Source organism: Saccoglossus kowalevskii, chromosome 17 (assembly GCF_978046115.1).
Source record: "Saccoglossus kowalevskii chromosome 17, keSacKowa6.1, whole genome shotgun sequence".
Classification (NCBI taxonomy): Eukaryota; Metazoa; Hemichordata; class Enteropneusta; family Harrimaniidae; genus Saccoglossus; species Saccoglossus kowalevskii.
Window position 1 is genome coordinate 29,089,281 of NC_140657.1, and position 13,272 is coordinate 29,102,552.

Consider the following 13,272-nt stretch of genomic DNA (forward strand, 5'->3'; position numbering starts at 1 on the left):
CATTTCAGTTTGATTATGTGTGTAAACCCCCTGACCTTTGATCACTGGTCATTTCAGTTTGATTACTGGTATGTGTGTAAACCCCCTTGCCTTTGATCACTGGTCATTTCAGTTTGAATCTATATCTCACATAATGGAAAGTATGTACAATAAACACACCTCATAACCCTTCAAGGTGTATGAAAAGTACAAGACAAGCAAGATTATAAGGCTGTCCACCCTCAGAGCCAATGTGAACTTTGAATTTGCTTCTGTGTGTGCGTGCGTACCTGTATTGAAGAAATGCCTGGACCAATCACAGTCAAACTTCACACATACATCATACATGATATTATACAAATGCACATAAATTTGTTTCACGATCTGATTCAAGATGGCCAAATGGAGGCCATTTTTGTGCTAAAAAAAATCATCAAAATCAAGCATTTCTCGGCTGTTAACAGATGGATTTTGTTCAAACTTGGTATATGGTGACGTTGGACATTATATGACCTTGATGTCATAAGATTCAAACTGAGGGGTTACTAAGCTTTAACTATGAAATTTCCTTGGTGATTGGAAGTTATCGAAGGAGTCACCGGCGGTAATTAGTGTATGTTGTGCCCAGGTCAAATCTTGTACATGTGATTTCCATTAGAAGAGCGCATTGGATTGTGGGAAAATCAACATGCGCAGCGCGACGACCACTGCTTTTTCAATCAAGCGACCTTCCATTTTTACATGATTTATTATATTTGGGCACCTACCCCTTCCAAAAAAACGAAATTTTCTGACCCTTCATGAAACCTTGTCATTGAACATTGTTTTTTACTGTTATAAACAACAAAAAATCTACACTTGCAAAATATGGTTTGTCAGGAATAAAAGCAGAAACATTTATAAATTAGTATCTTTTTAGAGGACGACAGATTTGCATGATAAAACCTGTATTTAAACAATAATGAACGACCCGACAACCCATAATGGGCGAAAGCTCACTTTGTGCGACATATGTACGAGGCGTGAGCCGAGTACATATATGGAGCACAAAGTTAACTTGAGTCCATTATGGGTTGTCGGGGAGTTCATTATTGTTATTATTTTGTAGCGTTGTCAATACCAGGGGATTTGCTGCCTCTAAAAAGCGAAAAAAATTGGAGAAAAATCTACAGTGTACGGAATAGTTTCACAGTTTCTGGCCCGTGAATCTGAATAATTTAAAATGTTTTTCTGGAAATTGTTTCCACAATCTTATATGGCAAACTAAGAAAGAAACTAGTTTTAATTACCTCCATGGTTACCCCATCCCACTAGTGTTTTCAAACAATCAAGGTAGATATTATTGGCAACTGTCCTGTCTGTGTAATAGTTATTTTAAATTCTACGGGAGGGCGGGGATTTGACGAATACTAAGAAGCCAAACGAAACTTACAGGCGTAGCGGGCAAACGAACATGACCGGAAAGCTAGTGGGTGTTAGCCATCCTAGAAGGAGAACCAACAGTGATTTTAATCTCACTGTATAAATAAACAGATACACACCTGAGAACACGGACACTTTCATTTATTTATGCAAACTGTGCCCGGACTGTTACATTTACCGGGAGTCAACGCCGAGGAAATACAAGTCACGTCGGTCATCGTCGATCTCGTTTCACAAAACTGTACTACTCATTACAAAAACTGAACAAATTCATCTCTCTGTACTCGTAGACATACATTGTACCCCATTTCGTTTATCGCATTTGCTTGGATCAATTATCCTCAGTTAACCTCACTTCATTAACACGATAGGGCGAACTAATCAGGAGGCCACCGGGACAGCGGCATTAGTCGCGGAATCTAGAAGAGCGCGTACTAGATGGAACGCTTCGACCGAACGCGCGTTAGCATACAGAGCAGACGACGATGCCCTCAAAATATTGTCTGATTTTGATATTGAAATCTGCTGTTATTGGTTATGGACCGTTTTATTTGATGCCGATTTTGGTATTAAATACTTGTTATCTAACAATTTCTCTTCTTTTTTAATAGTTTCTTGTTTATTTGTTTTTGAAAACAACATTGTATTCATATCCATGGGACAGGGCCTTGATGCTCAATAATGTAATACATTATCGCGAATAATCTGCTGCAATGACGTCATAAAATCCACTGGTATTGATAATGCTATAATATAATACAGTTTATTAGTTGCTGCTGATTACTTACAACAGCCCTGTGTCACACAGTTGTTTGGTTCACATAACCCTGAAGGAAAAGAAGCCAACTGATTACTATCGACGACTTTCCCGGAAGTCGAAGATACGGTTTTTCGCATGCGCGCGCATGTCGTTTTGGGGTGTAACGTAAACTTGCACGCGTGATATTGTGCTTCTGGGTGTACCAATTGATGTAACAATAAAATTCTTTTCTATCGACTATCAGTAAACTGACTTGTTTGTATATTCTGCCAGACAAAGAAGGAGTATTTTTGCACCCCAGTTTATCTACTTCCGGGAAAGTGGTTACTATTTGGGGATTTCCTGTGGTGCTCCGGCTATGCTGGTCACTAGAGGGCGCCATTTCAAATACTAGTTGCTCAATAAAAACTGGATTTCATCTGATTTAGACAATTTCATAAAAATACAAAGTAATCAGCAGTAAGTAATATTCAATGAAATTTGTATCTTTCACATTTTTTAAAATATATTTGAATATGATACACACTGTATAAATCGCATGGGACCCACACTAAACATGATGCAATGTGAAGACCAATGGTTGTTAATGGTTGTTAATTTTGAACCCAACACAATTCATATTATAGTAAAATGTTCTGATCACTATACTCAGGAATCAGTGCAAAAAGTCAAAATTGTTTTACAAAATATGTTTTTTATTAAAAGTATTTGATAAATAAGCGCATGTGCAAATAAATAACCACTTGCATAGAGAAACATACAAGATTCATTTCACCCTTTCAAAAAATTTCATTTTTTTAAAAATTCAAAAATATTGCACTGTGAAAAAGTAACCAGCAGGTTAAAAAAGTTTGTGATTTAAAAACTGTAAAATCTATAACTGCTTAATAAGTGAATATTCCAACGATAACAAATTATAGCTCTTGTCTGATATGAAAACAATGGATATATCAAGTTCTGAATGAATACAATGATGTGGAAAATGCAGCGTTAAATAATCTGTTTGGAAGTTCACTTCAAGGTGATTAAAATAAGCAAATAAAATACATTGTATTAAAACTATGGCAGTTCTGGAATGCATAAATTAGAAACAGTTAAAATAAAGAATGGTTATGAAATTCAAGATTAAGGTAGAATGCTACTCAATATTCAAAATGTAATTTTCATCTTTTTCTACACATTTCATGTACTGAGGAAAATACAAAATGGAATTAATGAAAATAGCATGTTTTGTCTGCTTTAGAGAGTTATATCATAAGATTGTTTCCTATGATATATCATAAAATCTAGTAATTTTGGTAGATCATAGAAATTATGCAGTAACTTTCAAGGTGAATCTGGAATTTTGGAAGACTTTGACACGTTTATAAATTGAGGAAATTACGCATATATTGATAAATGTTACACTTCAATCAAATTCTACCGAACCCTTTAAATGCCATACCTTTTCCCCGCCAAAATTTGTATGTAAAGTTTGAATTTTTCTATAATTTCAGTTATTTTTTTGAACCAAATTGAACATAACTGACACATTGGCAGTAGGTCCTGACGACAATTTTTTGAGAAAAAAGTATGCAGTTTTATTTTGTAAAAGGTAACAACATTTTTCTTTAGATTTTGTTCAACTATTGAAAAATATGTCTATGGGAATCTACAGGATTACATTCCTGTAGGATTTACATAATGCCCACTTCAAAACTAAATGCCCTATATGTTACAATGGAAAAGTGATATGTATCATTAAAAAAAAATATTTATAATTTTACTTACAAGGTATGATCCATCACCAAATACTGCAGTGAAAGAAATATAAAAAATGTAGAAATAAATCCCAATAAATTTGTCGAACTTCTAATAACATTGCTGAAATATAAGATTTCAATTTGGATTGCATGATTTTTTTATTTTCATTTTTTTACAGTAAAAAAGAATCAGATTTTCTAGACTTTGTTTGCAGGCAATCAAAAAGGGGTATTCAGTTATAAATCATAATCTCATGGTTGCTTATTCATCACACTGAATACTAGCACCTTCAGAACCCTCTATATTTGTTAAAAGACCATCTAAGTCATCTTCCATTTGCTGCATTTGTGCCATTAGCATGTCCATTTCAGTGCGCTGAGTTATGTATTGCTGAAGAAGAGCTGAAATGAACAAATAGGGATTTGTTATGAAAATAATATTGCTAAAATATTTGAAATTCCATGTAATGTTTTTAAGTGATTTACAAATCTCACAGTATCCAAGACAGTGAAGTTAAGGATACTTATATCCCAAGGGGGTGAAGCTAATGATACCTTTATTCCAAGATAGTGAAGCTAGGGATACCCATATCCCACAACAGTGCAGCTTAGAATACCCATATCCCACAACAGTGCAGCTTAGAATACCCATATCCCACAACAGTGCAGCTTAGAATACCCATATCCCAAGACAGTTTTGTTAAGATTACCTTTATCCCAAGTCAGTATACCCATATCCCAAGACAGTACAACTATTGATACCCATACCCTAAGACAGTACAGCTGAGGATACCCATATCCCAAGACAGTACAACTATTGATAACCATATCCCAAGACAGTACAGCTAATGATACCCATATCCCAAGACAGTACAACTATTGATAACCATATCCCAAGACAGTACAGCTAATGATACCCATATCCCAAGACAGTACAGCTAAGGATACCCATATCCCAAGACAGTACAGCTAAGGATACCCATATCCCAAGACGGTACAGCTAAGGATACCCATATCCCATGAGAGTGCAGCTAAGGATACCCATTTTCCACGACAGTGCAACTAATAATACACATATCCCATGACAGTGCAGCTTAGGATATCCCAGACAGTTTTGTTAAGGTTACCCTTATCCCAAGTCAGTATATACCCATATCCCAGGGAAGAAATGCTAAGGATACCCAAAACCCAAAACTGTGAAGCTAAGGATACCCAAAATCCAAGACTGAAGCTAAGGATACCAGAATCCCAATGCAGTAAAGCTAAGGATACCCAAAACTGTGAAGCTAAGGACATCCAAACCCCAAGACTGTGAAGCTAAGGATACCAGAATCCCAAGGCAATAAAGCTAAGGATACCCAAAACCCAAGAATGTGAAGCTAAGGATACCCGAATCCCAATGCAGTAAAGCTAAGGATACCCAAAACCAAAGACTGTGAAGCTAAGCACATTTACCTTTGTCTACAGTGCAAATAAAACCCACTCACCTTGAAGATCTTCCATCATTGCTGTTGCTGTGATGTCATTCATCAGTGACTTCGCCGAATCACTAACAGTCTTTACTTCATTGTACTCAATGACTTTCTCAACTAAGACAGTGTCTACTTGTCCACTAATTGATGACTGTGCTGCAGCATTGACTGTGTATGACTTGACAAAATGAACAAAAATATTTAGCTTAACATATTTGATACAGGTTGATTGAATGTAGTTTATAAAAATCACTGAAAGTGAAAAATATTTTACATTCTGAATTCACTATTGATTTTTTTTTGAGAATAAGCATGCTTTATTTATTTAGTTATTATTTTATTTACTGAGTTTAATTAAGATCAAAGTACTAAAGAAAATGGTTCAAAAGCAGGTTTTTAAAAACAAATTTGATATGATGGTCTGTATTCACATTATTAAAGGGACACATGCTGCATGACGATTTACGGTTGTACATGAATTATAAGCATTAAATGTTGTAAAGTTATTGCCAATGATTGACTATTGGAAACACTCAATGTACCTGAAACAGTTTTCGAATGTTAATTGTATGTACTGGTACATGTATTTTGTATATTTTTAATTCAAAATGGCTGTCTGAGTAGAGAATCATGTGACCAGGATATCACCAATCATTGTTTCAGGGGCTCAAAAATGACTCCCCCCTCCACATACCTCACTTTCTGGTTTTAAATTAATTTGTTTTATCAAATTCACTACTGAACAAGAATACTAAAACTACTTTATTGCCAAAAGTGACTTTTTACAAATCAGGAAATCCACACCATTTTGTAACAGTAAATGTTTCATTTGAATCTTTAGAAGAGTGACGTAGTCACGGCAACAATCACTGAATTTTGTTTCCTTGAGTGCGATAATATTATCGATAAAAACTAAATGATTTACAGTGTTATACAAGACAATTGCTCTGCGATTTTAAGCTAACGCAATCTTTCATAAGCACACATCCTTAGAATTTATTTCAGTTATACAACAAAAAAAGAAAAAAATTTGATTTTAAAAATAAGAAAAATAGTCAGAACGAGCATTAACAATTTGTTACAATTTATAATATGAAAAAATAGGTAAAAAAATATGTCAGCTACCTGAAGCACGACTCATTTCATTTAGAAATAAAAAAATAGATGAAACAAATATTCTCAGTACGATATTTATAAAATTATTACTTCTAAAGATTTTTAAATATTTTATTTGTATTGAGAGTCTGAGGTTCTGGATCGAAAGAAAGAAACATAATACAAAGTGGAGAATGAAAAACAAATGGTGAACCTTTTTTGGTTTGTAGTAATTATCAATGTTCCTACGCCACCGCTGTGGAAAAACAGTATAACAATTTAACTAAGGTTAAGTGAATATAAAGTTTAAAATTATGAATTTCAAAATTAATTCTTGACTATCCCCCAAAAAATACGTTTTATGAATTTCAAAACTTTCTACACTCTAGACTTTTCTCAAGTATGCACATCAATGAAGCTTAAGATGAAAATGACCATTGAGATCTCACTGAGAGTGTGAGAGAACCATGTGACTTGTTTTACCACTCAAATTCTTTTCCACCATCATGCTATAATGCCGGAAATACTATGATTACATCCATCAGTGGTACACTGAACACGATTGACGGGAAGAGAATTGAGCACTAGTTGAGAAGCAAAAAGCAAGTTGTTTTGCTCTATCACACTCAACAAAATCTTGGCTATTTTTGCCATTCTCAACAAAAACAACCAAAGAGTGAGTCACCTTTGACCCATGGAGTGATTGTAATTCAATTCTCACCTCCACTGCTTCCTCTGAATTTGCTTTAGCCTGATTGGCCCCTGCTTCAGCGGTATTAGCTCGTGATAATTCCTCATCAAAACACTGTCCAGCATGTAGAATGTCTAGACGTATCTGTGCAATCATTGTCAAGGCTGCCTGTCCTTTGGTTTCTTCTAATGCCCCTTTGGCTATGACCTACATGTGTGAAAGTATGCATATTAATGAGTTAATTTGAATAATCTGAACAAGAACTCTACCTGCTTGCAAAATCATGTCAGTAACAATTGAAACTTACTTCATTTGACACATCATGGACGTTTGTGATATTACTGTCAGTTTGTGCTAGGCTTTCTACAGCAGCAGCTCGTACATTCTCCGCTTCTTTTAAAGTGTTTTCTATGCCCTGTACCAATGCTAGAGCACCCTGAGCTTCAGTCCTATGGAAAACAAATTAATAGAAAAGCGTTATAACTTACACTACGACAGATCATTTCTACCAAACACTAAGTCAAGCAAGAGCTTACTATATTTCTAGAACAAAGCAACCGATGTGAAATGCACAACATGATGACTGAAATACTACATCATTTTACTCACATGCATCAAACTAACAAACCTACAAGCGATGTGCAACATACGAAGTCAGGATTACAAATTTATGCTTAGCATAATTTTTTTTATTAATTTTTGTCAAGTTTTATAAAGGTTTGTCATGAATATCAATTCAGTGAAAATAAATGAGGAAAAGCGGCGTCAATTATTTTTCCACAAAATGGTAATTGCACATAGCATGCCATACTACAGAAAAATACAAGTACTCATAAGACCTCACAATAGTGAGTAAAAAACTACAAAAACACGCAATGGTAAACATCAACATGATGCACAGCAACCAAAAGGGCAACCACAATCAGGAAATGTCTGCAGTAACCATGGTAACACTGGAATCCATTTTACCTACTGTGATTTTTAAAGAAAGACGAAGTTATGAAACAGAAATAAATTATATGTCAGTATTCATTTTACGTAACAATAAAATTGCTACAATGTAACATAAGCAAATCTTTTTGTAATAATTTCATCAAAATTAGTTTAAAGTTATATGTTTGAAAGTACATGTTCTCTTAGAAGATATTAAAATGTTATGAATGATTTTAGAGAAAGATATGTGTTGCAATGGGGCATACAGTATTAGATACTAGCGATAATGTTGTTATCAAAACATTTGGTTGAGCAGTCAGGCTTTCACCAAGTTTTGGCCAAATCGTCAATTTATAGGTACACACTACATAGCCCAAAATGTATGTGATTATGAATATTATTGCACTGATTTTAGGCCACAATTATGATAATAAATTGCCCACACATAAAAATACCATCTACGAAAGTTCAAAGTTCGCAGGTCAAAATACACAAACCATCAATAAACAAGGATACTCTTGTGGCTGTGTTGCCCGACATATGGCAGCATGGTCGATTGTTTCATGCATGGGTTGGAAAATCTAATTCCATCCAAATAAGTTGTACGTGACTTAATACTGTATACCATTTCATTTTTGCTGTTATAAATATTCAGATTACGATATTTTCTTATTAACAAAGTTTCACAAAAGTTTCACAATGAACTACACACTGCTACAAAATTTTGCAGTTTTTCAATGACTTTACAACATTTTGTCTCTTTACGGTAGTTTCAGAACATTTACAACACTTCTCCTAACGACAATGTTACTCTGGTTCTTCCTGAAGAACACAGTATAAATTTCAAAGTTGAAAAAATTTGTTATGCAAATCAGTTACTTAACATGCATGGCCTCAAAACTAATCATGTATGATACCATAAGGTGTGATTGAATTCATTCTGAAGTTTTTAAGATTTTACTTTAAATCAGGTAATTATTATGCAAATTAGCTACTTACAATGCACAGAATTTGCTTAAAAAACAAAGTCTGCATATTATCCCATGGTACCAAATTTCATCAACTTCTGCCCAAACAGTTTTGAGATTTTGCTTACACAGAGAAATAGACACACCGAACTCATTAACTCTCATATGCAATTCACTAAAAATTTCACAAATATTTGATTAATGTCTTTTTTCAAAAATTATTATAAAACTGTATGTATTCTACTTACTCTGCTTCCAGTGACACATTGAGGGCAGAGTTTGCATTATTCAGAGTGGCTTCAGCACTTGCCAATGTGTCAGCCACTATTTGTTCTGAGATATCAGTTTGCAGTATTTGTTCCGTTAGTGTTTCCATACCATCCACACCAGGCACGGTCATCCCCAGTATTTGAGTGGAGACTTCCTGCATAGAAGCAGTCTGTGCCTGTGATGTTTGTAGTCGGCTGTAAGCATCCAACATATCTACATAGTACTGACTCATGTTGCTATATGCCCATGTTGCAGCATCCTGAAATTACAATACCATACATTAACTACAAACACAGTCAGAAAATATGATCATAGAGTCCAAGAAGTTCTCACTAATGAGATGACCACAATCAAATTTCCACTAAACAACAACCAATCACATTTCCATCAAATGACTACAAATCACATTTCCACGAAATAAATATCAATCACATTTACATCAAATGACTACCAATCACATTTCCATGAAATAACTGATCCCATTTCCACCAAATAACTACCAATCACATTTCCACTGAATGACCACCAATCACATTTCCACCAAATGACTACCAAACCCATTTCCACCAAATAACTACCAATCACATTTCCACTGAATGACTACCAATCACATTTCCACTGAATGACTACCAATCACATTTCCATCAAATGACTACAAATCACATTTCCACGAAATAAATATCAATCACATTTACATCAAATGACTACCAATCACATTTCCATGAAATAACTGATCCCATTTCCACCAAATAACTACCAATCACATTTCCACTGAATGACTACCAATCACATTTCCACCAAATAACTACCAATCACATTTCCACCAAAAAACTACCAATCACATTTCTACCAAATAACTACCAATCTCATTTCCATCAAATGACTACCAATCACATTTCCATCAAATGACTACCAATCACATTTCCACCAAATAACTACCAATCACATTTCCACCAAATAACAACCAATCACATTTCCACCAAATGACTACCAATCACATTTCCACCAAATGACTACCAATCACATTTCCACCAAATAACTACCAATCACATTTCCACCAAATGACTACCAATCACATTTCCACCAAATGACTACCATTCACATTTCCACCAAATAACTACCAATCACATTCCTACCAAATGACCACCAATCACATTTCCACCAAATAACTACCAATCACATTTCCACCAAATGACTACCAATCACATTTCTACCAAATAACTACCAATCACATTTCCATCAAATGACTACAAATCACATTTCCACGAAATAACTCTCAATCACATTTCCATCAAATGACTACCAATCACATTTCCATGAAATAACTGATCCCATTTCCACCAAATAACTACCAATCACATTTCCACCAAATAACTACCAATCACATTTCCACCAAATAACTACCAATCACATTTCCACCAAATGACCACCATTCACATTTCCATCAAATGACTACCAATCACATTTCCATGAAATAACTGATCCCATTTCCACCAAATAACTACCAATCACATTTCCACCAAATAACTACCAATCACATTTCCACCAAATGACTACCAATCACATTTCCACCAAATGACCACCATTCACATTTCCATCAAATGACTACCAATCACATTTCCATGAAATAACTGATCCCATTTCCACCAAATAACTACCAATCACATTTCCACCAAATAACTACCAATCACATTTCCACCAAATAACTACCAATCACATTTCCACCAAATAACTACCAATCACATTTCCACCAAATGACTACCAATCACTTTTCCACCAAATGACTACAATCACATTTCCACCAAATGACTACCAAACACATTTCCACCAAATGACTACCAATCACCTTTCCACCAAATGACTACCAATCACATTTCCATTAAATGACTACCAATCACATTTCCACCAAATAACTACCAATCACATTCCCACCAAATGACCACCAATCACATTTCCACCAAATAACTACCAATCACATTCCCACCAAATGACCACCAATCACATTTCTACCAAATGACTACCAATCACATTCCCACCAAATGACCACCAATCACATTTCTACCAAATGACTACCAATCACATTTCCACCAAAAAACTACCAATCCCATCCCACCAAATAACTACCAATCACATTTTACCCCAAATGACTACAATCACATTTCCACCAAATGACTACCAATCACATTTCCACTGAATGACTATCAATCACATTTCCACCAAATGACTACCAATCACATTTCCACCAAATGACTACCAATCACATTTCCACCAAATGACTACCAATCACATTTCCATCAAATGACTACCAATCACATTTCCACCAAAAAACTACCAATCACATTTCCACCAAATAACTACCAATCACATTTCCATCAAATGACTACCAATCACATTTCCATCAAATGACTACCAATCACATTTCCACCAAATAACTACCAATCACATTTCCACCAAATAACTACCAATCACATTTCCACCAAAAAACTACCAATCACATTTCCACCAAATAACTACCAATCACATTTCCACCAAATGACTACCAATCACATTTCCACTAAATAACTACCAATCACATTTCCACCAAATAACTACCAATCACATTTCCACCAAATGACTACCAATCACATTCCCACCAAATGACTATCAATCACATTTCCACCAAATGACTACCAATCACATTTCCACCAAATGACTACCAATCACAATTCCACCAAATGACTACCATTCACATTTCCACCAAATGACTACCAATCACATTTCCACCAAATGACTACCATTCACATTTCCACAAGTAACATACACAATAAATTCCTCCAAATAACTACCAATCACATTTCCACCAAATGACTGCCAATCCCATTTCCACCAAATAACTACCAATCACATTTTACCCCAAATGACTACAATCACATTTCCACCAAATGACTACCAATCACATTTCCACTGAATGACTACCAATCACATTTCTACCAAAAAACTAACAATCACATTTCTACTAAATGATTACAAATCACATTTCCATTAAATTACTACCAATCACATTTCCACCAAATAACCACCAATCACATTTCCACCACATAACTACCAATCACATTTCCACTAAATAACTACCAATCACATTTCCATCAAATAACTACCAATCACATTTCCACCAAATGACTACCAATCACATTTCTACTAAATAACTACCAATCACAATTCCACCAAATGACTACCAATCACATTTCCATCAAATGACTACCAATCACATTTCCATGAAATAACTGATCCCATTTCCACCAAATAACTACCAATCACATTTCCACCAAATAACTACCAATCACATTTCCACCAAATAACTACCAATCACATTTCCACCAAATGACCACCATTCACATTTCCATCAAATGACTACCAATCACATTTCCATGAAATAACTGATCCCATTTCCACCAAATAACTACCAATCACATTTCCACCAAATAACTACCAATCACATTTCCACCAAATGACTACCAATCACATTTCCACCAAATGACTACCAATCACATTTCCACCAAATGACTACCATTCACATTTCCACAAGTAACATACACAATAAATTCCTCCAAATGACTACCAATCACATTTCCACCAAATGACTACCAATCACATTTCCACCAAATGACTACCAATCACATTTCTACTAAATAACTACCAATCACAATTCCACCAAATGACTACCAATCACATTTCCACCAAATGACTACCAATCACATTTCCACCAAATGACTACCATTCACATTTCCACAAGAAACATACACAATAAATTCCTCCAAATGACTACCAATCACATTTCCACCAAATGACTACCAATCACATTTCCACCAAATGACTACCAATCACATTTCTACTAAATGATTACAAATCACATTTCTACCAAATAACTACCAACCACATTTCCACCAAATAACTACCAATC

General features: G+C 34.9%; 1 protein-coding gene across 1 annotated transcript in view; it reads right to left on the minus strand.

Moving 5' to 3' along the window:
• Positions 1-2,835: 2,835 nt before the first annotated feature.
• Positions 2,836-13,272, minus strand: part of LOC100373405 (laminin subunit beta-2-like) — a gene marked incomplete at its 5' end in the record, with an annotated part of 59,893 nt that continues 49,456 nt past the window's right edge. The window contains 5 exons of the mRNA XM_085491981.1: positions 2,836-4,305; positions 5,391-5,553; positions 7,192-7,368; positions 7,469-7,610; positions 9,311-9,591. Coding sequence (XP_085348107.1) covers positions 4,166-4,305; positions 5,391-5,553; positions 7,192-7,368; positions 7,469-7,610; positions 9,311-9,591 — 903 coding nt within the window. The remainder of the gene's footprint in view (positions 4,306-5,390; positions 5,554-7,191; positions 7,369-7,468; positions 7,611-9,310; positions 9,592-13,272) is intronic.